Source organism: Gopherus evgoodei, chromosome 8 (assembly GCF_007399415.2).
Source record: "Gopherus evgoodei ecotype Sinaloan lineage chromosome 8, rGopEvg1_v1.p, whole genome shotgun sequence".
NCBI lineage: Eukaryota > Metazoa > Chordata > Testudines > Testudinidae > Gopherus > Gopherus evgoodei.
The window spans coordinates 101,630,666-101,657,788 of record NC_044329.1 but is presented as its reverse complement, the minus strand read 5'-3'; the positions used below and the strand labels follow the sequence as shown (position 1 = coordinate 101,657,788).

The 27,123-nt window shown below is 46.0% G+C and overlaps 1 protein-coding gene across 3 annotated transcripts in view; it reads right to left on the bottom strand.

Moving 5' to 3' along the window:
• LRP8 (LDL receptor related protein 8) overlaps positions 1-27,123 on the bottom strand; it is a 280,880-nt gene that overhangs the window by 106,109 nt on the left and 147,648 nt on the right. For all 3 annotated transcript variants that reach the window (XM_030573822.1, XM_030573823.1, XM_030573824.1), the window contains exon 3: positions 24,794-24,916. In XM_030573822.1, coding sequence (XP_030429682.1) covers positions 24,794-24,916 — 123 coding nt within the window. The remainder of the gene's footprint in view (positions 1-24,793; positions 24,917-27,123) is intronic.

Genomic DNA, 27,123 nt, shown 5'->3' with positions numbered 1-27,123 from the left:
CGCTAGTTCTCATAATATTTGATAGGCAGGCAGGAATATGTTCATTCTTCTGGGAGATGGGTCACATGACAGCTTCCAGCTTTACACGTTGGTGGGGAAAAAACATTTTCCAAGCCATCAACATGGAAACTAAATGAGAAACCTTTTGACATATGAGAAACAATCAAAATTCTGTTTTTCTGTATTCCTGGTATTTAAACAGCTAAAATATTTCCCCCTAAACTTTTACAGCCAAGATATAAAACTTCAATTATGGAGTGTAATAAGGGAAATTCTGTCACTGAGCCATAAAGCATTAACAGGTGCTGGGACAATACAATACTATTTTTATACTCTACTGGGCTGATTTTCAGAGGATCTGAACAACCGCAACTGCCAGTTTACTTAATAGTAAAAGACGGTTACTCACCTTTGTAACTGTTGTTCTTCGAGATGTGTTGCTCATATCCATTCCAGTTAGGTGTACGCGCCGCGCGTGCACATTCGTCGGAAAACTTTTACCCTAGCAACTCAGTGGGCCGGCAGGTCGCCCCCTAGAGTGGCGCCACCATGGCGCTCCATATATACTCCTGCCGGCCCACCCGCTCCTCAGTTCCTTCTTGCCGGCTACTCCGACAGTGGGGAAGGAGGGCGGGTGCGGAATGGATATGAGCAACACATCTCGAAGAACAACAGTTACAAAGGTGAGTAACCGTCTTTTCTTCTTCGAGTGATTGCTCATATCCATTCCAGTTAGGTGAATCCCAAGCCTTACAAAGGCGGTGGGGTCGGAGTGAAATGTGGCAGAATAAAACTGCCGAGCCAGAGGCTACAGCCTCTCTTGACTGCTGAACCAGGGCATACTGCGAAGCAAAGGTAAGGACCGAGGACCAATGGAGCTTCGCGACAGGTCTCGTGGGTAGAAACACGAGCCAGCAAGGCGGCAGATGAAGCCTGAGCCCTGGTAGAATGCACGGTGATGTGGCTTGGGGAAATATGAGCCAAATCATAACAAGTGGGGATGTCCGCCATCACCCAAGATGAGATCCTCTGAGAGGAAAACAAGCAAGCCCTCCCTTTGGCCCGCTACCGGGGCAGAGCTGGGGCACCTTAGGAAATGATTCTGTCAGCACAATATAATGCGAGCACTCCACAGATGTCCAAGGAGTGCAACGGTTATGCCCATTGCGTTGAGCTGTGGGTAACATGAAAGGCCAAAACACCTTAGGGAGGAAAGCCGGGTGCGGTCATAACTGCACCTTGTCTTTGTGGAACCTTCGTAAGAGCTCTGATCTCAGAGACCCGTCTGGCCAAGACTAGGTTGAGGTCCCAGGGCGGGGCTGGGCGGCGCACCCGAGGGTGCAAGCGCTCCAAGCCCTTGAGGGACCTCGAACCCATAGAGCGTGGGACACTGAACGTCCATCTTAGCCTGCTGGAAGGTAGGGATGGCTGCTGAGAGTATCCTCAGCGATGATACCGCCAGATCCTGCCGCTGAAGGCCAGAGGCAGGCCAAATAGAGGGGATCGAGACCTCAGCAGGAGCAAGATCGAGCGTACTGCAGCTGTAAAGGAAACGCTTCCACCTGGCTCGGTACGTTGACCAGGTGGAAGGCTGCCTGTCACCCCGACTCAGGTACGCAGGAGCCACCGTGAGGCGAAGAGGCTGCAGGTCCGAGTGACGAAGCCTGTCATTGCCCTGAGTGATGAGGTCTGGGCTGACAGGCCGAGCAACGTGGTATGTCAGTGCTGCCTGGACCACTCTGGAGTGATCATGATGATGCACGCTCTGCCCCTGCGGAGTTTGAGCAGGACGTAACGAACCAATGGGAACAGTGGGAGGGCATAATGCAGTTGGCCGTTCCATGGCATCAGGAATGCGTCCAAGATCGATTCCGAGGAGAGACCTTGGAAGGAGCAGAACACCTGGCATTTCCTGCTCTCGCGGTGAGCGAACAGGTCTGTGTGAGGAACCATCTCCACTTCCGGAAAGCGGGACGCCTCACATGGGGCAGAGTGATCACTCGTAAGACAGGAAAAACCTGCTGAGTCAAAGAGGTAAGACGTTCCAAACGCCTGGGAGAAAGGACGTCGCCAGCTCCATCGAGTGGGCCATGCAAAAGACCCGGAAATGGATGGCCTCCTGACAAAAAAGGGGGAAGGACTATGTCCCCCCTGAATACTTATGAAGCACCTGGCCATTGTGTTGGCTGTAAACACCGAGATACAACGGCCTCGCAGCTGCCGCTGGAACCCCTGGCATGCCAGGCGGACTACTCTCATTTTTGGGGCATTAATGAGGAATGCCAGCTCCCTAGAAGACCGAAGGCCTTAAGCTCGGAGGTGACCATGAGCACTCGAGCAGAGAGATGATGCGTCCGCCGTCAGGGGCAGTGAGGGCTGGGGCGGATGAAACCGCATCCCTGTCCACACCAAGGAGGGAGTTAGCCACCACTCTAGGGAGCCTAAGGCGTTCGAGGGAACGGTGACTACCATGACCACTGGCTCCCTGTCCAAGCGGTACGCCGAGGTGGGCCGGACTTGGAGAGGACGGAGGCGGAGCTTGGCGTGCTTGGTTACAAACTTGCGGGCAACCATGGACCCAGGAGACTGAGACAAGAACGAGCTGAGGTCGTTGGGAAAGCCTTCAGACCTCAGATGATTGATGCCATCGCCTAAAACCGCAGTTGCGATAAGCAGGCTCCGGCTAGGTAGGAGACCAAGATAGCCCCTAGGAAGCCCAACCTCTGCGTGGGAACCAGAGTGGATTGCTCTATAGTAATCATCAGGCCTTGATCTGTGAATAAGACCGTGACGATGCCCACGGCTGAGTGGGTTGTGCGTCAGAGTCTCCTCGGATAAGCGAATCGTCCCAATACGGAAAAACGCATATCCGACATAGCTACGGTAGGCGGCGACTATGGCCGTAAACCGGGAGTATTCACCGCTGGCTATAAAGCGGAGGCATCTCCCGTGCGGAGGGAAGATGGCATTGCGAAAGTACGCGTCCTTCCTATCCAGGGCGGCATAGTAGCCCCCAGGAGGCAAGGATGGAATAATGGTTCCCAGGGATACCATGCAGAACTTTAACCTTATCCCAAACCGGTTGAGTCCATGCAGGACCAGGGAGGTCTGAGACCTGTGTTCGAGTGGGGAACTAGGGCATAACGGGAGTAAAACCCCTAGCCCCTTTCGCCCGCTGAAGGGGGACAGGGCTGGAGCAATTTAAAGGTGGTACCTATGCTCCATCGTGCGCAGGACCCAGCGATCTAAAAGTAACTGGGGCCATGCCAGGAGAAAGCGGGATCAGGACCCCGTCCTGCGACTGGTACACCGCCCTCCGACGAACCTTGGAAGGTCCGTCTTTGGTCCCAGTGGTAATTGCGAGGGACCTCGACTCTGGCTTTTTAGGGGGCCTGACGTTTGTCTGCGACCACCTTGGCCTTGCCGTTTTCCAGAGTTCTGCCTCTGGCTAGGCACAGAGTATGGCGGCTGGGGCCATAAAGGCCTGCGTTTGGTCGCAAGCGTATACACGCTGAGACGCATTAGGACCCTATTGTCCAGCAGGCTTCGCAGTCTGGGGCTGTCTCTGCCGCGAAGATGCCTTTACCAACAAAGGGTAAATTCTTTCCCCCGTCCTCCAAGACGGCAGCGAACTCTAGGTGGGAGGTTCGAGGGAGAAACTCCTCCACCCAGGTGCTATAATTATCGCAGCTAAGCAAGGCTTGTTGCTTTGCTACCCAGAGGCGCAGGGCCCCTGCAGAGTACACCTTGCATTCGCCAAGGCTCTTTCTGCTTCGGGGCTGGCGCCCGCTGGCCATGATATCAGGATCGTGGTCCTGAGCATAAAATCTGCGCATATGGGATGACACGGATGCGTGTCCGGATGGCCATGGAGGTACTAAAAGAAGGCACGGGCCGAGTCTCTGACTCACTCGGACCTTGCCCAACTCGGCACCGGGGACCGGCATCGGGAGGCGTATCGGTACCTGGAACGAGATCCAGACCCGCAACCAGAACGGTGTCGGGAGGTCGACCGAGATCTCGAGGCTCGGAGAAGAGCTACAGGAGTCAAGGTACCTGCCCCGGTGCCAGATGTCGGAACGGTGCCGATAGCGGGTCGGCGAACGGGATACCGACCGGTGCAGCGAGTGTGACCAGTACCGAGGAAAACAGTACCGGGACTCCCAGTGGTGTCCGGCGTGCCGACAGGACTTGGAGTGTCTGCGGGACCGTGATCATGGACGGTGCCGCTCTGCTGTACTGACAGGGGACAGTCCCTTGAAGAGACTGTATTACCCGTACCGGCGGTGCCCGGGTCAGGCAGCACTGACTCTGTCATGGCACTGAGAGCCCTCGCCGTTGGTAACATCTCCGGCGTGCAGGGAACAGCAGGCTCAACCACAGTGCGTACTGGGGAGCTGTCAGGCACCGGATTCGACGGCCCTCGTGGGGCCGGGATCCACGGTACCGAGGTCATTAGAGCTTCGGTAGGTGCCGGTGCCGGGCGAACCGAGTTAGATAAGCTGTCTGGCTGCGGTGCCGTCAGCACTGAAGCAGCGGGAGTAATACGCTCAACCACGGCGCGTGCCGGGGAGCCGTCGGGCACCGGATTCGATAGCCCTTGTGGGACTGGAATCGACGGTGCCGATAGAAGCAGCCGGAACAGGAGCTCAACCACGGCGCGTGCCTGGGAGCCGTCAGGCACCGGATTCTACGGCCCTTGCGGGACCGGGATCGACGGTGCCGACGTCATCGGTGCCGCAGCAGGTGTCGGTGCCGGGCGATCCGACTTAGACTAGCTCTCTGACCGCGGTGCCGTTGGCACGGAAGCAGCCGGAGCATTAGCTCGACCACGGCGCGTGCCGGGGAGCCGTCAGGCACCGGATACTACGGCCCTTGCGGGACCGGGATCGATGGTGCCGACGTCATCGGTGCCGCAGCAGGTGTCGGTGCCGGGCGATCCGACGTAGACGAGCTCTCTGGCTGCGGTGCCGTTGGCACGGAAGCAGCAGGAGCAATACGCTCAACCACGGCGCGTGCCGGGGAGCCGTCAGGCACCGGATTCTACGGCCCGTGTGGGACCGGGATCGACGGTGCCGACGCCATCGGTGCCGCAGCAGGTGTCGGTGCCGGGCGATCCGACGTAGACGAGCCCTCTGGCTGCGGTGCCGCTGGCACGGAAGCAGCAGGAGCAATACGCTCAACCACGGCGCGTGCCGGGGAGCCGTCAGGCACCGGATTCTACGGCCCGTGTGGGACCGGGATCGACGGTGCCGACGCCATCGGTGCCGCAGCAGGTGTCGGTGCTGGGCGATCCGACGTAGACGAGCCCTCTGGCTGCGGTGCCGCTGGCACGGAAGCAGCAGGAGCAATACGCTCAACCACGGCGCGTGCCGGGGAGCCGTCAGGCACCGGATTCTACGGCCCTTGTGGGACCGGGATCGACGGTGACGACGTCATCGGTGCCGTAGCAGGTGTCAGCGCCGGGCGATCCGACTAGACGAGCTCTCTGGCTGCGGTGCCGCTGGCACGGAAGCAGCAGGAGCAATACGCTCAACCACGGCGCGTGCCGGGGAGCCGTCAGGCACCGGATTCTATGGCCCTTATGGGACCGGGATCGACGGTGACGACGTCATCGGTGTCGTAGCAGGTGTCAGCGCCGGGCGATCCGAGTAGACGAGCTCTCTGGCTGCGGTGCCGCTGGCACGGAAGCAGCAGGAGCAATACGCTCAACCACGGCGCGTGCCGGGGAGCCGTCAGGCACCGGATTCTACGGCCCTCGTGGGACCGGGATCGACGGTGCCGACGTCGTCGGTGCCGGGCGAGCCATCTTAGACGAGCTGTCTAGTTGTGGTGCAGCTGGCACAGAAGCAGCAGGAGCAGCAAGCTCTACCACGGCGCGAGCCGGGGAGCTGCCAGGCAGCGGATTCCCTGGTCCTGGGGGACTGGAATCGACGGAGCCGAAGTCATCGGTGCCTCTGCAGGTGACGGTGACGGATAACGCAACTGAGGCGAGCTCTCTGGCTGCGATGCAGGTGGCACGGAAGTAGCGGGAGCAGGGGGCTCAACCACGGCGCGTGCCGGGGAGCCGCCAGGCACCAGCAGGAATCGTAGACTCTCTCGACCTCGGAAGAAGGGAGCGGTGCCGAGTCGACATCGGTGCCGGCGACGGTCGGTGCCGAAAGGCCTTGGTGGTACCGGCGGGGTCCGGTGCCGAGGAGGCGCTTCTGCCCGCCGCTTGAACATCGCTCCGCGCCCAAGGTGGAGGGACAAGTGAAAGTCCCGCACCTTTTTGGTCTCGGCTTAAAAGCCTTGCAAATGGGGCACTTATCTGTCAAGTGTGATTCCCTGAGGCACTTCAACAGGAGTCATGTAGATCTCTCTTCGGCCGCGGCTTCTGGCAAGCCGGGCCCCTTTTTAAAACCCGGTGAGCCATGCATGGCTCCGGCACTGGGCTCATGGAAGGGGCTACTTCCTGAACCCCGCTAACTAAACTAACCATACAAATATATATATAAAAGTGTTATAACTGCATAATTATATACGAGAAAACGAGTAGCTAGGGAAGTGGAGGTCAGCTAAGCCGCGCTCCACTGTTCCAACGACCGACACGGGCGGTAAGAAGGAACTGAGGAGCGGGTGGGCCGGCAGGAGTATATATGGAGCGCCATGGTGGCGCCACTCTAGGGGGCGACCTGCCGGCCCACTGAGTTGCTAGGGTAAAAGTTTTCCGACGAATGTGCACGCGCGGCGCGTACACCTAACTGGAATGGATATGAGCAATCACTCGAAGAAGAACCATAGGTATTCATCACTTTTTAAAAATCAGGCCATAAAGGTCTATCACAAGTATCAGAATACCGACAGTTTCTAAGACACAATAAACTACGTTATTTATTGAGACTAAATATGGAAAGGTATGGTCTAGCCCCATACAATGAATACAACATTCCGAGTCAAGAACTCCTGAGTTCAAATGCTGGCTCTGACACTGATGCCCTCTGATTTTGAGCAAGCTGTTTGGCCCCAATTTTTTTTAAAATCTGTGCACAATAGAGTACGTGCTCAAGTTAGAAAAGCTTATCCACAGGCAGATCCCTATCTAGTACATGCACAGATTTTCCGAAGTACCCCTCTACCCTGATATAATGCCACCCGATATAACATGAATTTGGATATAACGCAATAAAGAAGCGCTCCAGGGGGCGGGGCTGCGCGCTCTGGCAGATCAAATCAAGTTCAATATAATGCAGTTTCACCTATAACGCAGTAAGATTTTTTGGCTCCCGAGGACAGCGTTATATTGAGGTAGAGGTGTAACTGCTCATTTTGGAAGCCTCAGTTTTGGGGCACTCAATCCGAGTCACCTTAATGGGACCCATTGTGTCTCAAGCTGGTTGTCCAAAAATTGAGGCATCCCAAATAGCCCGTCGCTTCTGAAAATCTGTGCATGTACCTTTGTTCCTGTACTTTTGAAAACAAAGGTCTTATTCTATGCCTCAATTTCCCCATCTGTAAAATGGGGATAATGAAATTTATCTACTTTATAGGGGTGACGTAAGGATAAATTAGCTAATGCCCTAAGTATTAAAGGGGTTCCAATGTGTTCATATTAACCCTCCCCACATCCAGCCCATTTAGTAGTGACACAACCACCTAACTGGAAGTTCAGTGGCATATGTGAATAAAATGATACTCAGCCCAGTCTCCAGTGGATCTCTCTGCCATGCATAACGCAAACGGGTGCCACTCTTGGCAGTCTCAACAGAAGAATCATTGTCCTCATTTTACACATGGCAAACCTGAAACATCGAGAAACTACACAACTTGTCCATGATCGAGGTCACCCAGCACATTAGTGGCAAAACTGAGAAGTCAGCTCAGGTCTCTCGACTTCCAGTCCTGTGCCTGCCACAGGCCTCCTGTGTGACCTTGGCACCTATGACTACTTCTATTTTTAGTGGTGACCTTCACCACTGAAGGCAGCTTCAATATCCCTTCTTCCTGTCACATTCCTCTGCTTTCTCTCATGCTGCCCGTATGCATGGAGCAGCCTCTCTAAACCTTTTCACCAAGCTATCTTCTTCTCTGTGTTCAGACCAACCCAATATATCCAATTTTGCCAAATCACTTACAATCATCATCATAATACAATAAAAAGAATTAAAAAAAAATACAGTTGTTCCCTGGCCTTAACTGAGGAACACTGTGATCTGTTTACTGTAACCTTTGTCCTTATTTATTTTCCTCGTTTTTTTGTGTCATGTCTTAATTTAGAGCCCAATCCTGCAAATGCATACATGTAACTTTACTCAGGTAGTAAATCCTGCGCCAGAATTAAATATATCTGTGTGACCCTGTGCAGAACGCCACAGGCTTTAATTAGGCCCCACACAGGTGTGCGGGTCTGACCCTGTACAGCCCTAGGTTTTTAACTCTGTTACAGTGCCATAGCTTTACTCATTTAGTGCTTAGCACACTTGGTGGTGCTCAGATACAGTACTGAGGTTAATTCAGACTTGCAAAGTGCTATGTGGTTTTTGGATAGAAGTGCAAATCAGAAGGCTGAGTAGTAGGAAAACTAAATGGAAAACTTTTTTTAAAATGTGATTTTTAAAGTTGTTAGTGTTCCTTAAAGCCCTTCAATACAATTTACTTCCCTTACTGACTGACTGGAAAGATAATGGATCACTAACAGTTTTTCATCAGATAAGCACGATAATTATGGAAATAAAATGGGACTTTAATTATGCAAACAATTTTTAGATTGTACCATTGTAATTTTCCACAGCATTATTTCTTATAAATGACTACATTGTGGAATCTAGGACGAGGGCACCAATACAAATGACCTAGTATTACTAGCTGCAGGTTTTCTTTTGTATGAGCTATTTTTACAAGTTGTCTATACTTTGGAAATATCTAGAGGTTCAAATAACCTTTATCCAAAGATCACACTATTTTTCCTCATAGATTAATTTATTTCATGATCAGCCAAAAAAAAAAGTCTATTGTTACTTGTTCTTTGTTTCCTACCCCCAACCCCAGCCATGAGCTACATAAAAGCTCACTGCAAAATGATAAATCTAGAGGATCAGAAACACCTTTATCAGTAGCTCACACCCTTCATTCCTCATCATCCACAAATTATTTTCAGCTGTGGAAGCCTCTTTGATTAGTCTTCAGTTTCCACAGTGATACCAATCAAATGCCTGAAAGCTGAGACATCACTTGTTGCATTTAGTGAGACGGCCATCAATAAATTGAGTTATTTTCCAAGGCTTGCTCTGTAAAGTCTGAATACAAACAGTATTATTAAGCCCATGGACAGTGGAGATACGGAGGAAACGAGGGGAAAGGGGAATACTAGTTTGAGATTTCCATAGTGTCAGGCCATGGAAATCTCATATGACGGTATATAAAGAGAGATTCTGGGCCAGACTCGGTTTTAGTTATGCAGGTGTAGGAATAGTGCAACTTCACTGAACGCAATGGCCCAGCTCCTTAGCTATGGTTCAGAAGCACACATTGCAATTTAAGGGTGGGGGTTCCAAAGGCAGCTTTGAGATAGTTTATGCCAATCCAAACCCTAGGTATAAATTACAGAAGCCTGAGGGTTGCTCTAAATTACATCATACAGTGCCCAGGACAAAGGGGCCTAAATCCTGATTGGAACCTTTGGATATTACCATAATATAAATACTTAATATGTGTATTATGCTAGATGTCAATGGCCCAAAAGGGACCAATTTGCCAGCCGGGTTCAGTGGAGTTCTGAAAAAATCCAGCCATATCCTCTTTCTTTCAGCCACCTCTACTATGCCAGCAGTCAGAAAAGAGGGTTGCACGAGACCCAATACATTAGCTCTATGCAGCTAAAAGGGCACCCAGTACCACCAATGCAGGGGAAAATCTGGCTCAATGACTTCAAAGCCATTGCTCCAACTGTCCCCCAGTGTAAATGAGATCAATATAAATGTGTACGCGTTTGGCATGCTGCATGGTTGAACTCTTATTTCTTTGTTGTATCAAAAAGCAATTATTTATCCTACATGTTAGAAAGCAGAAACACTTTAATAATGCATATTGTTATCCATATAAAGCCCACAGGTGATATGAATGAAAATACTGTTCTCTTCAGAAGTCTCCCAAGAGTGGCTAAGGGTCCAGTGTGTACCCTCTGGCTTGTCTGAGCCTCTGTATTAAGCAGCTGCTCTTTCATTTTCTTTTTGTCTAGATGCATTTTCTTTCTCTCTTTCTCTGAGATTACTTCAATTCTAATCAAAACTGGGAAAAAAACCATAAAACACTAGGGGGACAAAATTATACCGAGGATAAAAGAGTCAAGCACCAGTATAAAGATAACCATCTGTAAAAAAGATAAAGGCTGAAAAGTACTTCTCACCAACAGGAAACTGAAGCCACCAAAGGTCCCCACAGATGAGCAAATATAATGAAACCTGGCAAACTGAATGATCAAAATTATACGGACAAATTATGCAGGACTCATGAAACGGCTGGACTACTATCAGGAATTTAGGGTAATGTGGCTTTCACTAGCTGGGAATGTTTCTTCTTAAAATGTCTTGCTAATCACCTGATGTTTGCTGAAATACAGCAATAATTTTTTTAAAGGAAAGGTTCACCTAAGTATGTTATAAACAGTCATATAGATCCCTTGGTATTTCCCATTGCAGTAGCATTTGGACAAGTTCTTGTTTTTTTTTTCCCTTGCAGTCTGAACTGGAGTGCAATGTAGCACTCTGTATTGTACATCTCTACAGTATACCACAACACAAAGGAAGCCATGACACTTCTTTGTTGACAGCACCTTCACCTCACAGGCAGATAGCGGAGATGTTACCTCAAGATTTTGGTTCACATCGAATGATGACACTGCATTGCCATACAAAGGGGGGTTTATATATTAGAGATGGGACGTTAAAGTTTCCAATCTATAAAAAAATTACTTGCCAGACATGAGGCAGCAAGTACAGGAGACTCTGGATGACAGGAAGAGCTTAATGCAAAAAAGAGTAGGCATCGGAAGGCAAGCAAAGAATCTATCATTTATAAAAATCAGAACATCCTAAATTCATTTACACGTGCAAATGGAAAGACACAACCTGAATAGTACTGCTGCTATTAAAGTTTATCTGGAAATATAATTTAATCTTTACAAAAATACGAATTTTAGTTTTTCAGGATGGAATAATCAATTTTTAAGTCTTACAGATGAGATGTTAAAACAAACTGAACCCATTTAGGATGTCACACACCACCACCAGCATGCAGTCCTATGGCTAGGCAGAACACACTTTTCCACCTACACCTTGCTAGAAAACTTCATCCCATACACAGGGCCGGTGCTACCATTTAGGCAGCCTAGGCAATCACCTCGGGTGCCAGAATAATTGGTGGGCGTCATTTTGCCGGAGGGGGCGGTAGGCAGCTCCGGTGGAGCTGCCGCAGTGGTGCCTGTGGAGGGTCTGCTGGTCCGCGGCTCCGGTGGAGCCGCTGCAGTCATGCTTGCGGACAGTCGGGTCCTCGCGCGGCTCCAGTAGACCTCCTGCAGGCACGACTGCGGCAGCTCCAGCGGAGCCGCGTGTAAAACTGTTTCAAAATGACGAAGTTCACCTGCTTCTTAGGAAACAAGCAAAGGAGCCACTTATCCCCAATCTTTTTGGACCATCATTTGCAACTTGTACTAGTAAATAAAGTCCTTCGTAATACAAGACCTTAAGTACTCACATGAAAAGTCAAGTGAATAGGTTAGAGGTACAGAGCTGAAGAAAGGCAATTAAAAAAAAATCAGCTGTATCTCCTAAAAGTGAGACAGCTAGTACGTGTACATGGATGTGTGACCATGTTTATGAATGCACACTCCCACATGTATTTGAAGTCTGACTTAAATGAAGTGGGTGAATTAAATCCTTTGTGTTGACAAACACAAGATTGAGAAGGGGTGAACTGAGGGCTGAGACCTGCTACTTGGAACACAGACATTAAATACTATGTCCCCAGAAATAAGCCTATAAACCACTACTAAATTAAGGCATTGGTTAAGACATTCTGTGGCTAAGAAAAGTCCACTATAACCCACAAATGCACAGTAAAAGGAGCCAAGTTCTGCCCTGTTATGATCTTCCTGTAAAATATTTGTTTGTTTAAATACACATTATTTAAGGACTTTTATTGTTGATAAAACTAACCCCTAATCATTATCTAATCTGCAAAATTAATTTACACATGTAATTCCAGCCGCAAGTGAGTGAAACTCTGAAGCCAGATAACACTGAAGGAAAGACATATTAACCATTGGTCCAGATTCTGACTGTCAAGAGGACAGTCTCAGATGAGGTTTGCCTACTGCTGAGGTGGAAGAACTCCACTGAGTTGGTTTCACTAGATTTCACTAAATTCAGAAAGATGGTCTTCTGCAGATGTGGGCAAACTATGGCCTGTGGGCCACATCCGGCCCGCGGGACCATTCTGCCCGGCCCTTGAGCTCCTGGTCGGGGAGGCTATCCCCCTACCCTGCAGCCACACGGCCATGTGGGCTGCACTCTGGCCCACTGCTCCCGCTGGGCAGCGTCGGGAGCGCAGCTGGCTCTGGCCAGGTGTCACAGCTGTGAGCTCCTGCTGCTGGTAAGGGGGCAGGGAGTGGGGAGGTTGGGTAAGGGAGCGGGAGGTCCTGGGTGGCAGTCAGGGAGGAGGGGGCAGTTGGATAGGCGGAGGTTCTGGGGGGATGGTCATGGGATGGGGAAGAGGGAGGGTTGGGAGTGGGAGTCCCGGGGGGCCTGTCAGGGGGTGGGGATGTAGTTAGGGGTCAGGAGGGCAGTCAGGGGACAGGGAGCAGAGGGGGTCAGATAAGGGGGTGGGATCTTGGGGGCAGTTAGAGGCAGAAGGTCCTGGGAGGGAGTGATCAGGGGACAAGGAGCAGAGGGTGGTTGGATGGGGGGGGGAGTCCTGGGGGGACTGTCTGGGGGTGGAGGTGTGGATAGGGGTCAGGGCAGTCAAGGGACAGGGAGCAGGGGGGTTGGATAGGGGGCGCAGGTCCCAGGAAGGGACAATCAGGGGACAAGGAGCAGGGGGAGGGTTGGATGGGTTAGAGGTTCAGAGGGGGGCAGTCAGGGGGCGGCAAGTGGGAGGGGGCAGATGGGGGTGGGGGCCAGGCTGTTTGGGGAGGCACAGTCTTCCCTACCCAGCCCTTCATACAGTTGAGCAACCCCGATGTGGCTCAGGCCAAAGTTTGCCCACTCCTGGTCTTGTGCCTTAAGTAGAGGAATGAGCAGAAATCTGTGCAAATACAAAACTGATATACACGAACATCCACAGAAATAAAGCAGATATCCACAGAGCTGCAGGGCTCTACTGGGAACCGCAACAGCAAAAGCAGCAGCATGTCGGGCTGCCACTCGCAGGAGCCAGCGCCCCATGTAGACAACTCTTCCAGCATGGCTCTCCTGCCCTCAGGCCTGCCCAGTGATGTGGGCACGAGGCTCACCGGCACCTGTCCCTGGTCCACTAGTATGTGCAAGCGGCTTGCATGCTCCCAGACAGGAGATGCAGACCGCTCAAGTATCATGCTGAAATGTAAGTACAATATTTATTCCAACCAATGTGTTTCAGAATTATATGGTACAAAAGAGAAAATAAGCAATTTTTCAGTAATAGTGTGCTGTGATACTTTTGCATTTTTATGTCTGATTTTGTAAGCAAGCAGTTTTTAAGTGAGGTGAAACTTGGGGTACACAAGACAAATCAGAGTCTTGAAAGGAGTGCAGTAGTCTAGAAAGGTTGAGAACTACTGAGCTAGAATATCAAGATTTAAAATTGGAATCCTCCCTAATTACACTTGGAACTAGTAATATGCTGACAGAGGTTTGTGAACAATATGAAAACTATCCTGGGTATGGAGTTAAAGTACAATGATAATCAGAAAAAAGAGACTATAAAAATGCCCTTGTGATGTTCCATCTTTACTCGGTCTTGGTGACTTCCATATTTGATTTGATCAAGTTGACATATCAAGAAACTAGAGAAACAAGGTAATACCTTTTATTGGACCAACTTCTGTTGATGTAAAAGACAGGCTTTCGAGTTAGTCCAATAAAAGATACTGCCTCACCCTGTCTCTCTAATGTCCTGGGACCAACATGGCTACAACAAACACTGCAAGCAAGTCCAGAAATGACTGTTCTGACTATTAGCACTGCAGCTTCAGTCTGAGTATCTCAAAAGCAGGCTGTCTTCCTTCTTCCTCTTACATAGCCACACCAGTCATGGTAATTTTGTAACTGGAAATTTTCATAATTACATTTCTATATTCTCTAGCCTGTCTGCCTTATAGATGTCGTGGAGTTTGGGCTGGATCTTCAGCATAGCTCCATCTGTCCCATTATTTTGCTGGAGAACACTAACATTGCTATTATCTGAGCTGCTGTATTTTATGTAAGAAATTGCTATTTGGTGCAGTGAAACCAAGGAGTTTGTTTTATCCATTGTAAAAACAGGCCCCTGTGCATCTGATATTCAATCATCTAATCTGTAATTCCGTGAAATTCTTGTGGGATATTCAGCCATCTGTATAACTACTCATAAACTACAAGGGTCCTCAAAGAATTTTTCCTACCCCACCCCAAAAAACCCAACATCAAGCATCATAGTGTATACTAATAGGATTGCTCTGTTAATTGCCACTGTAGTAAAAGACACAGGAAATCTCTATCTGCAGTACAGCCCGAGGTCCCAGAACTTGATATCTGATTCTCTCTGACTGATTTGGCCTATTTTTTTTCCTGCTCAAAGTTCAATGACCCAGTATTTGTGTGATGCCCTAAATGAGACATTCCATCATTCCCCTCCAGGACTAAAGTCTCATAGGGCAAGAAACAGTCTAACAACTTGCTTTGCAGAAACCTACAGTAATGTCCCCAAACCAAGTCAGTCATGCAGTAGATCTGGATCAAAGAGGAATAACCCAAAAACAATTTATTTCGGGGTAAATGAGGAGATAGGAGTCGGGAGCAGATGTGTAGAAGGGAGGAAAGACATGGTAGCAATTATAGTATCTCACTTGGTGCAACTTAACAGAAATCCACAGGACTGAAATAGTAATTATAATACACTTTTTATAGAACACCAGCAGCATGCTAGAGTCTTCAGGACCACAAAATAGAAAATATTAAAAATAAAACTGTTCACATACATTTCTCTGAGCAGCCATTTAGAAATAAAAGAGAGCACAAATTGTCTGACTTTCTGGTGAGGGCATATGAGATCCAAATTCACTGCAAATTATATCTCCATTTAAAGATCAATTTGCATGAGTGCTGCTTATTAAACCTATCCTCCTTAAATCATCGCTCTATTATGTGTAATATGTATTCGATTTCTCCTCATCTTTCTGTTCCTCAAAACTCCCCATTATACTTTTCTGTATAATAATTTCTGCTATTCACTGGGAAAGTGTCACATGTCCGATAAGGGGAAAAAAGTCAGTGCTAAATTTATGCTGCCTGAATTCCTTTATCTCATTATACATATACAATGTCCTGAGGCTAGAGTTTGCTAGCTCAGATTTTCACTTGCTTTTTCTTTCTGTTTTGTTTGTGTTCCCATCAGCACTATTACCATTTGTTAACAATTTTTATTTTCTCTGGAGCTTTTTTTTTAAATTGTCTCTCTGATTAAATAACCAATATACTTCAGAGGGTATTTAAAATTTCCCTTTTCAAATGTTACAAGAAAGTAGATGGTTCAGTTACTAGGGTGAAATAATATCAGGTGGCTAAAGCTGTAATTCTGCAAGGAGTCTCTGCTAGCTTAATAATAAAATCCAATCCATTCTTTAGCTTCAAGAAATGGGATGGAAAATAGTAAAGAATAAACTGCTTAATATTGGCTTCCTAGAAATTCAAGGCAATTCACTTGTAAAAGACACTGTCCTCAATGCAAAGATCCAAGAAAATCTGCTCACCCTTTTCTGAGTCAACGGGAGCCAGTATACAGCTTAGGTAAGGATGTAACACTTTCCAAAACTCTGTGATAATGGGAAAACAAGTTCATTTTGGATTGGGCAGTAATGACACACACTATTGTTTTGTACCGCTATGTGCAACCATCAATGTTCCCTCTATTAAATTTTGTCTTCAGCCATTTCACTATGGCCCGTGATCACACCAAGTTTCACAAGCTAAAAAGAGTTTCATAGAAAAAGTGCCAAGGAAAACCCATGATGCTGCACAATTTGGTACTAGCTGACCACTGAGTCATTATGAACCAGTAACTCCAACATGTGTCCCAGTATGGTGTTAGAGAGCACAGTGTTGTTAAAGGTGCCATCTTTTGGATGGATAAAACTGAGCTCCCCTGACCTCCTTTGTTACTGAAAGTTCCCATGATGCACTTTGGTGTTCTCACTAAGTCCTAATGTGAGAAAGTATACCCACTACCTACTGAAGTTCTCTTTGTAGTTTCACCTGGCTGTGGTGTTCTTCTTTGCCTGTATTAAGCGTCTGAGTAATGCTGCTGCAAGCAGTTATTTCTCATGCACTTGATATTACTATGATGCAGACAGCTCACCTTGCATCTCAAAATAGCTGCTGATAGACTTGCATGGTAGGTGGGGGATTAACTAAGCCCTAACAGGCTTCCAACTACTCCTATCTGTTAGATTTTTAATGACGATGTTGGTGGGGCACCTAGAATAGAACAGCAAACTGGTACCATAAAAATTAAATGCATGATTATTTCAGAGCACCTTTTGCTGGCTGATTTATAGCAGTGAGTGTGGATTCAGATAATTTCCTGGCTCTAGTTAAGGAGACGCAACAATGCTGCTCTAAGACAGGAGGAGAATATTGTATTCCCCAAAGGAAACTTTATGATGTTTATCTGAAAATAACACTAAAAACAAAATGTTTGGTTTATTTGCTTTTGCGTACTGGCATCTTTACAAGGTGCTGAATTTCAATTAACTGAGAGGCTGAATGCTTAAATAGGAGCCACCACCAAAATCCACAAAGGCTCAGTCTGATCAGAATCACAAGAAAAGTGATCCTGGCAGTTAGCATCCCAAAGCAGATGTCCACAATTAGCTGATTTCATCCTCTCCTAGCAACACATACAATTGTTTGTGTGTGAATCAAGCTTCCCCTTCCAGCAGCAGCAGCAGCTCAGTATGGGCTATCGGCTACTTCTTTGTTCCTGGCCAGTCTCACCCGTCTCTCTCTGATGTCTCATTTGTAAAGTATATTTTGAAAAATAAGTTCTACCCCCTTAGTATGAATTTAAAAAAATGATTATCAACCTCATTTAATACATATTTTTGATCCTACCGGTAAGTCCTGCCTCTTAGCTGACTGTAAAAATTACTGAGTTAATATGACTTTCAGAGACAGTTCACCTCTCCTGATTTAGGGGCGCACCCCATTCCTATTTATGTCAATGGAAGTTTTACCATTGACTTCAGAGGGGGCAAGATCCAGCCTACAATAGATCCCCAAATTGATCAGTTGGTAAAAAATAAAGATAGACACGTTTTTCTGAAGGCTGAATAAAACTGAATGAGACTAAAAAAATTCATTAACCCTATACTAGTGCATAAAGTGATAGGACTTCAGAGTTGATGGAGACACTGAGAATCGCACATTGCATGAATAATTTGCTTGGTTGAAGCTGAGGAGATGTGCAAATGTTTGGGCTAAAGATCTGCCTGAAAACAGATGAAAAAGGAGAGGGTTGTATGCAAGCAGTAACCATTTCCAAAAATACCTTGCTGGATAATTGAGCTGTTTCAAATTTCCAAAAGAGAAACAGAAATCAGTCTTCAGAGGGGTAGCTGTGTTAGTCTGTATCAGCAAAAACAATGAGAAGTCCTTGTGGCACCTTACAGACTAACAAATGTATTTGGGCATAAGCTCTTGTGGGCTATAACCCACTTCATCAGATGCTTGGCGTGAAAAATACAGTAGGCAGGTATAATTATACAGCACATGAAAAGATGGGAGTTGCCTTACCAAGTGGGGGGTCAGTGCTAACGAGGCCAATTTAATCAGGGTGGATGTGGCCCATTCCCAATAGTTGACAAGAAGGTGTGAGCATCAACAGAGGGAAAATTACTTTTTGTAGTGACCCAGCCACTCTCAGTCTTTATTCAGGCCTAATCTGATGGTGTCCTGTTTGCAAATTAATTCAAGCTCTGCAGTTTCTCGTTGAAGTCTGGTTTTGAAGCTTTTTTGTTGAAGAATAGACACTTTTAAGTCTGTTATAGAGTGTCCAAGAAGATTGAAGTGCTCTTCTACTGGTTTTTGAATGTTACAATTCTTGATGTCTTGTTTGTGTCCATTTATTCTTTTGCGTAGAGACTGTCTGGTTTGGCCAGTGTACGTCGCAGAAGGGCATTGCTGGCACATGATGGCCTATATCACATTGGTAGATGTGCAGGTGAACGAGCCTGTCATAAAGATAGTTAAGGGTTAATGCCTCTTTTACCTGTAAAGAGTTAAGAAGCTCAGTAAACCTGGCTGACACCTGACCAGAGGACCAATAGGGGGACAAGATACTTTCAAATCTTGGAGGGAAGTCTTTGTTTGTGCTTTTTGTTTTGGGGGTGGTTCACTCTTGGGACTAAGAGGGACCAGACGTCAATCCAGGCTCTCCAAATCTTTCTGAATCTGTCTCTCATGTTTCAAACTTGTAAGTAATAGCCAGGCAAGGCATGTTAGTCTTATTTTTGTTTTCTCAACTTGTAAATGTTCCTTTTTTACTAAGAGGATTTTACCTCTGGTTGCTGTAACTTTGAACCTAAGGCTAGAGGGGGTTCCTCTGGGCTATATGAATCTGATTACCCTGTAAAGTATTTTCCATCCTGATTTTACAGAGATGATTTTTACTTTTCTTTCTTTAATTAAAAGCTTTCTTTTTAAGAACCTGATTGATTTTTCCTTGTTTTAAGATCCAAGGGGATTGGATCTGGACTCACCAGGGAATTGGTGAAGTCCCTCAAGGCAACCCAGGGAGGAGAAAGTTTTGGGGGGACAGAAAGTGCTCCAGACACTGAAATTCTGATTGGTGGCAGTGCACCAGATCTAAGCTAGTAATTAAGCTTAGAAGTGTCCATGCAGGTCCCCACATTTGTACCCTAAAGTTCAGAGTGGGGAAGGAACCTTGACAGAACCCCTGATGGTGTGGCTGATGTGGTTAGGTCCTATGATGGTGTCCCTTGAATAGATATGCGGACAGGGTTGCCAACGGGGTTTGCTGCAGGGATTGGTTCCTGGGTTAGTGCTTCTGTTATGTGGTGTGTAGTTGCTGGTGAATCTGTGCTACAAAACTAATCGTCAGTAAACAAGCATTAGAAAGCAGGCATGGGGAGCAATCCTGCAAACTCTCACTAACTAGATGACTCTGAACCCTCAGTGAAAATAAATAACCTAACTTTGAAACATAGGCGTGTGTGAAAGTTTCTCAGATTGTTCACTTCTTTCACCCACTGCTCTGTATTCACACTCAGGGTTCAGGAAGGAATTCCTTCCAGGGCTTTTGAGGTGTTTTCACATTCCTCTGAAGCATTGAGCAGGGGGACTTACGCCTTAGAATCAGGTAGGCATGTCCCACACCATCAGTTTTTTGAGTTTGCAGGATGTAAAAGTCTTTTCCATCTTTGAATCTTCGCCATTTTCTGTCTTTATAACTCACCAATGGCCCAAGAAATTGTGCGGGTTTTTTTGGTTTACTAAAACAAAACATCAGCTCTCAGGCTGGGCTCTTAAGCACAACGTTTCAACCGCATTTCTTTTAATGGGCTGAGTTATAAAATCCCTGAAAGAGGAAACTATGAATGGAACCACTCCAAGACAGTTAACTCTAGCAACAGGAACAGCGTCACTGGGGTGGCACTTGGGTTCACGACTACCCATATCCAAAAATAACAGGATCCTGTACAATGATGATGCTGTCACTACATCACAGGGCACATGGACACAGGGGGACCTCAGTGCCCTGGGAAGTGCAGTAAGTATGTAGCAAAGCCCAGCAGGGAACGTTCTGCTACTTTCGGAAAAAGGATTTTATAGAAGCAAATAAGGGAAATGAGCTGTTGCATTTTACTGAGCATTACAGACATGGGCATGACATCACTAACAACCAATCAGAAAGTTTCAGCTCCGTCCAGAGTGTTAAAGCTATTTAGCAACCGGTTAGATGTTGATGCTGAGAAGGAGAATAGCATCAGTTCTGACAATATCCTACGCTGAAAGTGTTTCTAAAATGTAATATTAAGCATGTCAGTGTTTTGCCCTCACTGGCTCCAATGGACAATGCCCCAGTATTGTGGTAATCTAGGTGATATATTATTTTAGGAATGAAACTGGGATCTGGCACAGATGCTGCCAGTTATGTGGTCTCTCTAACAGCAACTAATTTAAAAAAGCAGCTTCATCTTCCCAAGATGAGAAATCTCAGTTCCTCAAATTGCTCTGTTCTGAGGGAAGGCGGCATGCCTGGGCCCTGTCCAATACTGAGCCATGATGCATTCTCGAAAAGGAAAATGAGATGGTTAAAGGGACCTATGGACGTTTTCCAACCACAAGTACAAACTCAGCAATGCTTTGACCAAAAAGAGGAAGAAAGCAGAGAAGATGGGAGGGGCCATATAGGAAGAAGGCCTTCCATACTATTAGAATGTACATTTCACCTCTCACTGATTTTTCAGCTTATTATTACAGCTATGAAACTGCCCTCAGATTGTGTTCACACACACTGGGGTGCTGTGTTTAAGTTAGGGGTAGAACATTAAAAAAAAGAACATAGCCAATAGTTTATAACAACACTTCTGCCTCAAGTGATGGTGGTCGAAAGACCTACAGAACATTGGAACAGATTCCCCCACTAGTTTACCACACAACCAATGCATGCTTATAAATTATGGGTTTAGTCCTGTGAATTGCTGAGCAGCCTGAATTCCACCTGAAGTCTCTTAAAAGTGAGGTATAAAAAGACCAGAGAGGAAAATTCTACACGTGTCCACATAAAACTGGTGACTTTCAATTCTCAGAACTTTAAAACTACTTGCTTGATTTTCTTCAAACTAGATATGAACTTTCAATTTCAAAAACTTATGAAGCAAGCCAAATTTCACATTTCTAGTTTCAGATTATTTTTTTTTAAGGTCTCTAACTGGAACATGGGAGGAGATAGATTTTCATGCTGTATTAAGACAGCAGCAGGGTGGACATATAGGGCCCTCTGTGAACTTTGATACAGGAGTCATTGGACTCTCTACACAAAACTGAACTGATCTGGCTAAAACTTATAATAAAGAACCAAACACCTTTAGGATTAGATGAAGAATGGAAAATCTCACCAGTAAGGAGGTTTGTTTGAGAAAGTTATCAGCGACTGGAAAGTGGAAGTGAATTGAAATTGGACACCAGCTTTAATGACAGTGCAAGCTATTTATGGCCACTGTACTAGGGTAGTGAACTGGTCAGTGTGTAGGTGTAGCACTGCCCGCTACACCAAAGAATCAATACTGTGTGTTACAGACCCTGTTCTGCTAACAGAGATTCTCCTTCAGTTCCAGTGATCAGGGCCTGTGCTTGTGAAGCAGGAGGATCTATTGTCTCTATGAAGTACCAAGTGGCCAAGCTGCACAACAGAGTGACAACCATGAAATCCTAGGTGGCCACAGATGCTTTGTAATCTACAGGGTTAAGCTTCAGGGTCTATTGTTTCTGCAGAGGAGAGAGCATTCACTGGAGAAAATTCTCAGTGCTCCAGCTAAGAGGACATTTTTCTCTGGTGGGATTATGACATCATCTTACCTAAACAAAGAAGAGAAAATTCCCACTGTCCCACTCTGCCATGCTGTTTGATATGGTTTGAAAACTGTCTTACTTAAGAATAGAAAGAGAAAATTGCTGGCATACTGGCACCCCCACTCTTTTCAATGAGCTTCTGATTTTCTGCTCATCCCCGAACAAAAACTTTTTTTTCTCCTACCAAAGGGTTGTTCAGTTTGTCTGAGGTGACACAGTCCACGCTCCTTCCCACTCCCATTTCATATTACAGTGAAAGATGTTTCAAGGGCACAGTTCCCCCATGCACCACCTGACCTGAGAATAACACAGCCTTCAGCCTCTTGTTAGGTTTCAAGCAAAAGGTCACCGCTTGGGACAGCATAGTCACATTCATAAAACGGCTAACGAGGTACTCAAATAGTGGCAGAATTCAAGCCTCCTACCCAGCTTGAAGGCTGATCTTCTTAGAGGAAATACATGCATACGTGCTAGAGGAGATGGAGGTCAAAAGAAACACTTGCAGACCTTATGCTGAACTGCGTGCTCTAAACATAGCCCATTCTGCTGCCTCTGATAGGAGATTTACAGACAGAGACTGCTGGGAATGGAACTGCTTAGTTATTCAACCCACATCCAATGGCAATCAGATAGTGGATACAGAATTAATAAGAGAGCTTTCGACTAAGAAGGGGGCTGGAGGGACAGAAAGACCAAAACACACACAGTATATAAATATGTTAATGCCATTGCTGAGGTAATTATTTCAGGACTTGAAACGAATGGCTTGAAAAATGGCTTGAAAAAATAATCCACTCATTTCCTGCAAAAGAGAAGCACATTTATCTTTCTTAATTAGGTAGCAATGCAGAACTGGCTATCAGACTTAAAAAAAAAAAAAAAAGGTTAATTGTATACTCTTCTTGTGCTGCACGCTGGTGAAGTCAGATAAAATACTTTTCTTGTCACTTTTGCTGACCCATGGGAATACATTTGTGCAGTACATGACCTGAAATTCAATGTGTGGTTTATATTAGTTTACTCTGATCCTCCCAAGCACAACATGAACACACAACGCGTGAAGGCTCATGTGCTAGCAAGTGTTTCAATTCCAGTTTCCTTGGGACGTGCCCCTTCTATTCAGCATCAGTCAATATTTAATAACTCTTCAGTATTCCAGACCAGTGGAAAGTGGATGAACTTTCTCATAAAGAGTGAAAGGAAAAAGATAAAATGCACCGAACCAAGGCCATGTATGTCTTACTAAACTGATGCATTTATGAAAGATGCTAACCTGAAAGGAGTGTTTGCCATACTGACTTTCTGCTTCAGTTTTTCCCCACAGCTGATCCTTCTTCTGTTATAGTGCTCACCTTTCTTCATTCATCCTCCAAGACAAAAATCACTAATACAGTGCTATGACACAGTAGTCTTAAAAAGTTGTGGCATTGCAACACAAGAGAAATGCACTGGAGTGTGATGATGAATTTCAGAATGCCACCATCCAAAGCAGAGTAAATCTGAATTTCTCAAAGGGCCTGATCCAAAGCCCACTGATTACAATTGGTTTTGTTCAGATTCCAAAAGACCAATAATGCAAAATCACCGGATATTAAATAAATACTACAGGGAATAATGCTACACCCTTTGGGGAAGGGATTAGAGTAGTGGCTCCTGGTATATGTATTAGTACTAATATTCCAAGCTCTTACACATGGTACTCTAGAATCCTTCTCTTTCATGATAAGATTCAGTGCCAATCTCTCATGCACCATTGCTAACCATGACCTATCCAGCTGTCTGAATTCTAATTTGCAATACAGCTAAGGCTGCTTTTAACCCCAGTTATATCATTGAGAGAGGCACTGGGTGGTGCAGCCTACATCTTAGTCTCGTAGACTGCTCCAGTTACTTGACAGGTTGGGCACCAATGTTCCCTGTAATTTTTTCCATCCATGTGTGGAATGAATTTGTTATGTGCACAAATGTTGGCGTAATGTGTGGATGTGCACCACCAGTAGAAATAAAAAACGTAGATATAATATATATTTTTTAAAAGTTACCATAGGGATAATTTCTCCAGCCAGGACAGGTTAGGCATTTTAGAACTCACTACTCAAATTTAAGCGTAAGAGAGAAATAAAATTATGAAATGCATGAACCTGTCAAAAAACCTAAAATAACAGCCCTTTAAAAGAACAAAATTACAGAGAATATATGTGCATTGCAGGAAGCACTCAGAAGTAAAAACAACAACAGTAACATAAATATGTGTAGGGAGGTGAGTGTATGTGTGTGTTTGCAGGCGTGTGTGAGACAGAGTGTGTGTGTGAGAGAGACTCGTGTGTGTGTGTGTGTGTGTGTGTGTGTGTGTGTGTGTGTGTGTGTAAAAGAGAGACAGACAGACAGAGACAGCGTGTGCATGAGAGACAGAGAGAGTGTGTGTGTGTTGGCTGCTGAAGAAGTGTATGAGAGACCATGTGCTGTCTCTTTAAGCACAGTGGCAGACCGCAGTAGCTTCCAGCAGCTCTGGTTAACTCCCGAGCCCTTTCCTCCCTCCCCTGCTCTGCAGAGATGGAGTACATGGGTGGCGGGGAGGAGGACACTCTGACATCAGTGCCCCCGCTTTCCCTGCCTGCTCTGCACAGCAAGCAGGAGGGTCCTGGGAGCAGCTGGCCAGGTTCTCCAAGGCAGACAGCAGGAGCAGCATGGCAGCAGAGTGGCAGGGGGAGGGGTACCTGAACACAAGTCTCTGGATGTGCATGGCTCTATTAATCAAGTTTATTGACTCTTGTGTGACCGCGCAGGTGCGCAGCTTAGAGGGGAAAACTGTTGGGAACTTTAGGACTGAATGACTTAACAGAACTTTTCCATCTCTAATTTATTCTATAACTGAACTCTGAAAATTGGGATCATCCTGCAAACTTCAGGAGGGCAGGTGACTCTGGCTTCCTTACCATTCTAAACCATTTCTACTTTCACAAGACATATTGATTATCTACAGTACTCACTGCATGTCGCTTCTGATTCATCAGACCCATCAGGGCATTCCTCTTCACCGTCACATTTCCACCTGTCTGGGATGCAGTGGCCATCGTTGCAGGTGAAGTCTGATTCTGCACAGGTTTTCTTCACTGCAAGGAGGAAACAAAAAACAACATAATTCAGCTCAGCAGTGCACATACTCTACACTCCCTTGATCCCCACTGAAGGGAGCACCATACTTGTCATCCACACAAGGAAAAGTAATTTCACATTCTAGATGAGCTTCTCAAAGGCAAAGAAACAAGCTGGTATCAAAGAAGGATGCTTTGTCTCTGGACTCTAAAAATCCTATGTCCCCAATTGTACATGTCTTTAAAATAGACTCACTCATTTCTGTTTTCATTTAGTTTTAGCTAAAATGAGTCAAAGTGGGAAATACTTCACTGATTCCAGCATAACTAACTAGCTTTATTATAATCACTTGTTGTTATATGGAACTGAAAATGTGCTAGATGATTTACAGGCAGTAAGAAGGCAAGGTCCCTGCTTTTAAGTGTATTATACTCTAAGTAATTACTTCTATTTGTCTAGCTTATTTCCAGCATATCTAGCACCTTAGCATGCAGTGACAATACATGCCTCCAAATACCATGTGTCTTCAAGAAAAGTCCATAGAAAATAAGTCCAATTGTATTTCTAAATCTAATGACACCTATCAGCTCTTTAGTTTGCCCATGTGAGTCTACGGCATAAGAAAAGTGCTGTACTGATGGACATAGGAAATTAACTTCTCTATTTATCTACAGAACTGGTATCACAACAGCCAGTGCCCAGCAGTACAAGACTTCTCACACTGCCAGGCCAATGGGCCTCAACCCTGACCTGAAGAAACCACTTCTAAGGCCAAGATTGGAATTCAGGCTCTACGGCCCATTCAATTCTTGGCCTCTTTTCTGAGACTACCAACAAGGATGCCAGTTAATGACATTGGTGGTGGTGGCTTTTGTGGCTGCTCTACTGGGAACTGGACTGAAACTGTCAAATTCTTTATACATGGACTACCAAACAGCAATTCAATGGCTTCTGGTCACTTTCAGTCGCTACTGACAGATAAGGTCTTAGAACGGGCATCCGAGAGGTAAAAAGCTCCTTTAATCTCTCTCTCTCTTTCACACACACACACACACAAAAGGGGGCACAGCACTGCAAGGTGCTGGCTAGGTTTATATGGCTTAGATCTAGTATTCACTTCTGTTTCATAAAACATGCAGCTTCCCTGCTTAGACATCCCACAAGGAACTGCTGTGAAGATCATCAAACATATGTGTAATCTATCCAGATGTGCTTTCTATACGGCATGTGCATTTATTCCTCTGATACACATGAGCCAGATACGGATTCAGATATAGGATATGCATTTCCCTTCATCTCATAAATCACAGATAGTGAATATTAATGTAGAAATAAGACATATAGCCCAAGATTTTTAAAAAATAACTAGTGATTTTGGGAGCCAAACTAGAGATATCTCAAAGGAGTCTGATTTTCAGAAGGTTCTCTGGAAAGGCCTTTGAAGGTATCTCAAATTAGGTAACCAAAACTTGTATCACCCAAAAGCACAAGTCATTTTGGACAATGTAGGCCACTACATATACTATATAGTCATCAGTACTGGATATATTAAGCCTGGGGTGACAGAATGTAACTCATAGGCTGAATGCAGCCTGCAAAGTTCTACAATGTGGCCTTTCACTGCTCTCAGTACAGATCTGTAGCCAACGGAGACTACCATCCCAGCATCCTAGAGAAAGGATTCTCAGATCAAGCTGAAGCACTGCATGCTGAGATTTGCTCTCTCTGCAAGCTGCATCTCCATATCGAAGAGAGGACAGATTTAACCTGCTCTATATAACTCTGGCTAGATTCCCATGTGGCACACACTTGGGCAAAGTTTAGGCATTCCTCCACTTTCTATGAAAATCTCTAGGTGGAGTTTGTAATATTTCCTATTAGATGAAAGTCGGGCATGTTGTAAAGGAAACAAATACCAGATTTTATTTTAGTACAACACTGGACACACATGGTAGTTTATTTTTTTGCTTAGCTTGGGATGTTTCTTCTCACAATGCTATGTGACTTTCTAAGAAAGAAAGCGCCTGTGCATCTGTCTCTATCCTATTCCACAGTGGTATAGACAGTGACACGATTATTTGTCCACCTTGCAATGGAACAGCGAATCCCCCATTGAGAACAACATTCTGACCAGACGGGTATCTCTGGGACATGGAACTGAAAGTTTAAGTGTTCATCAACAGAGATGACAAAGAGATATGCAATCCCTTCAACAACACAAACC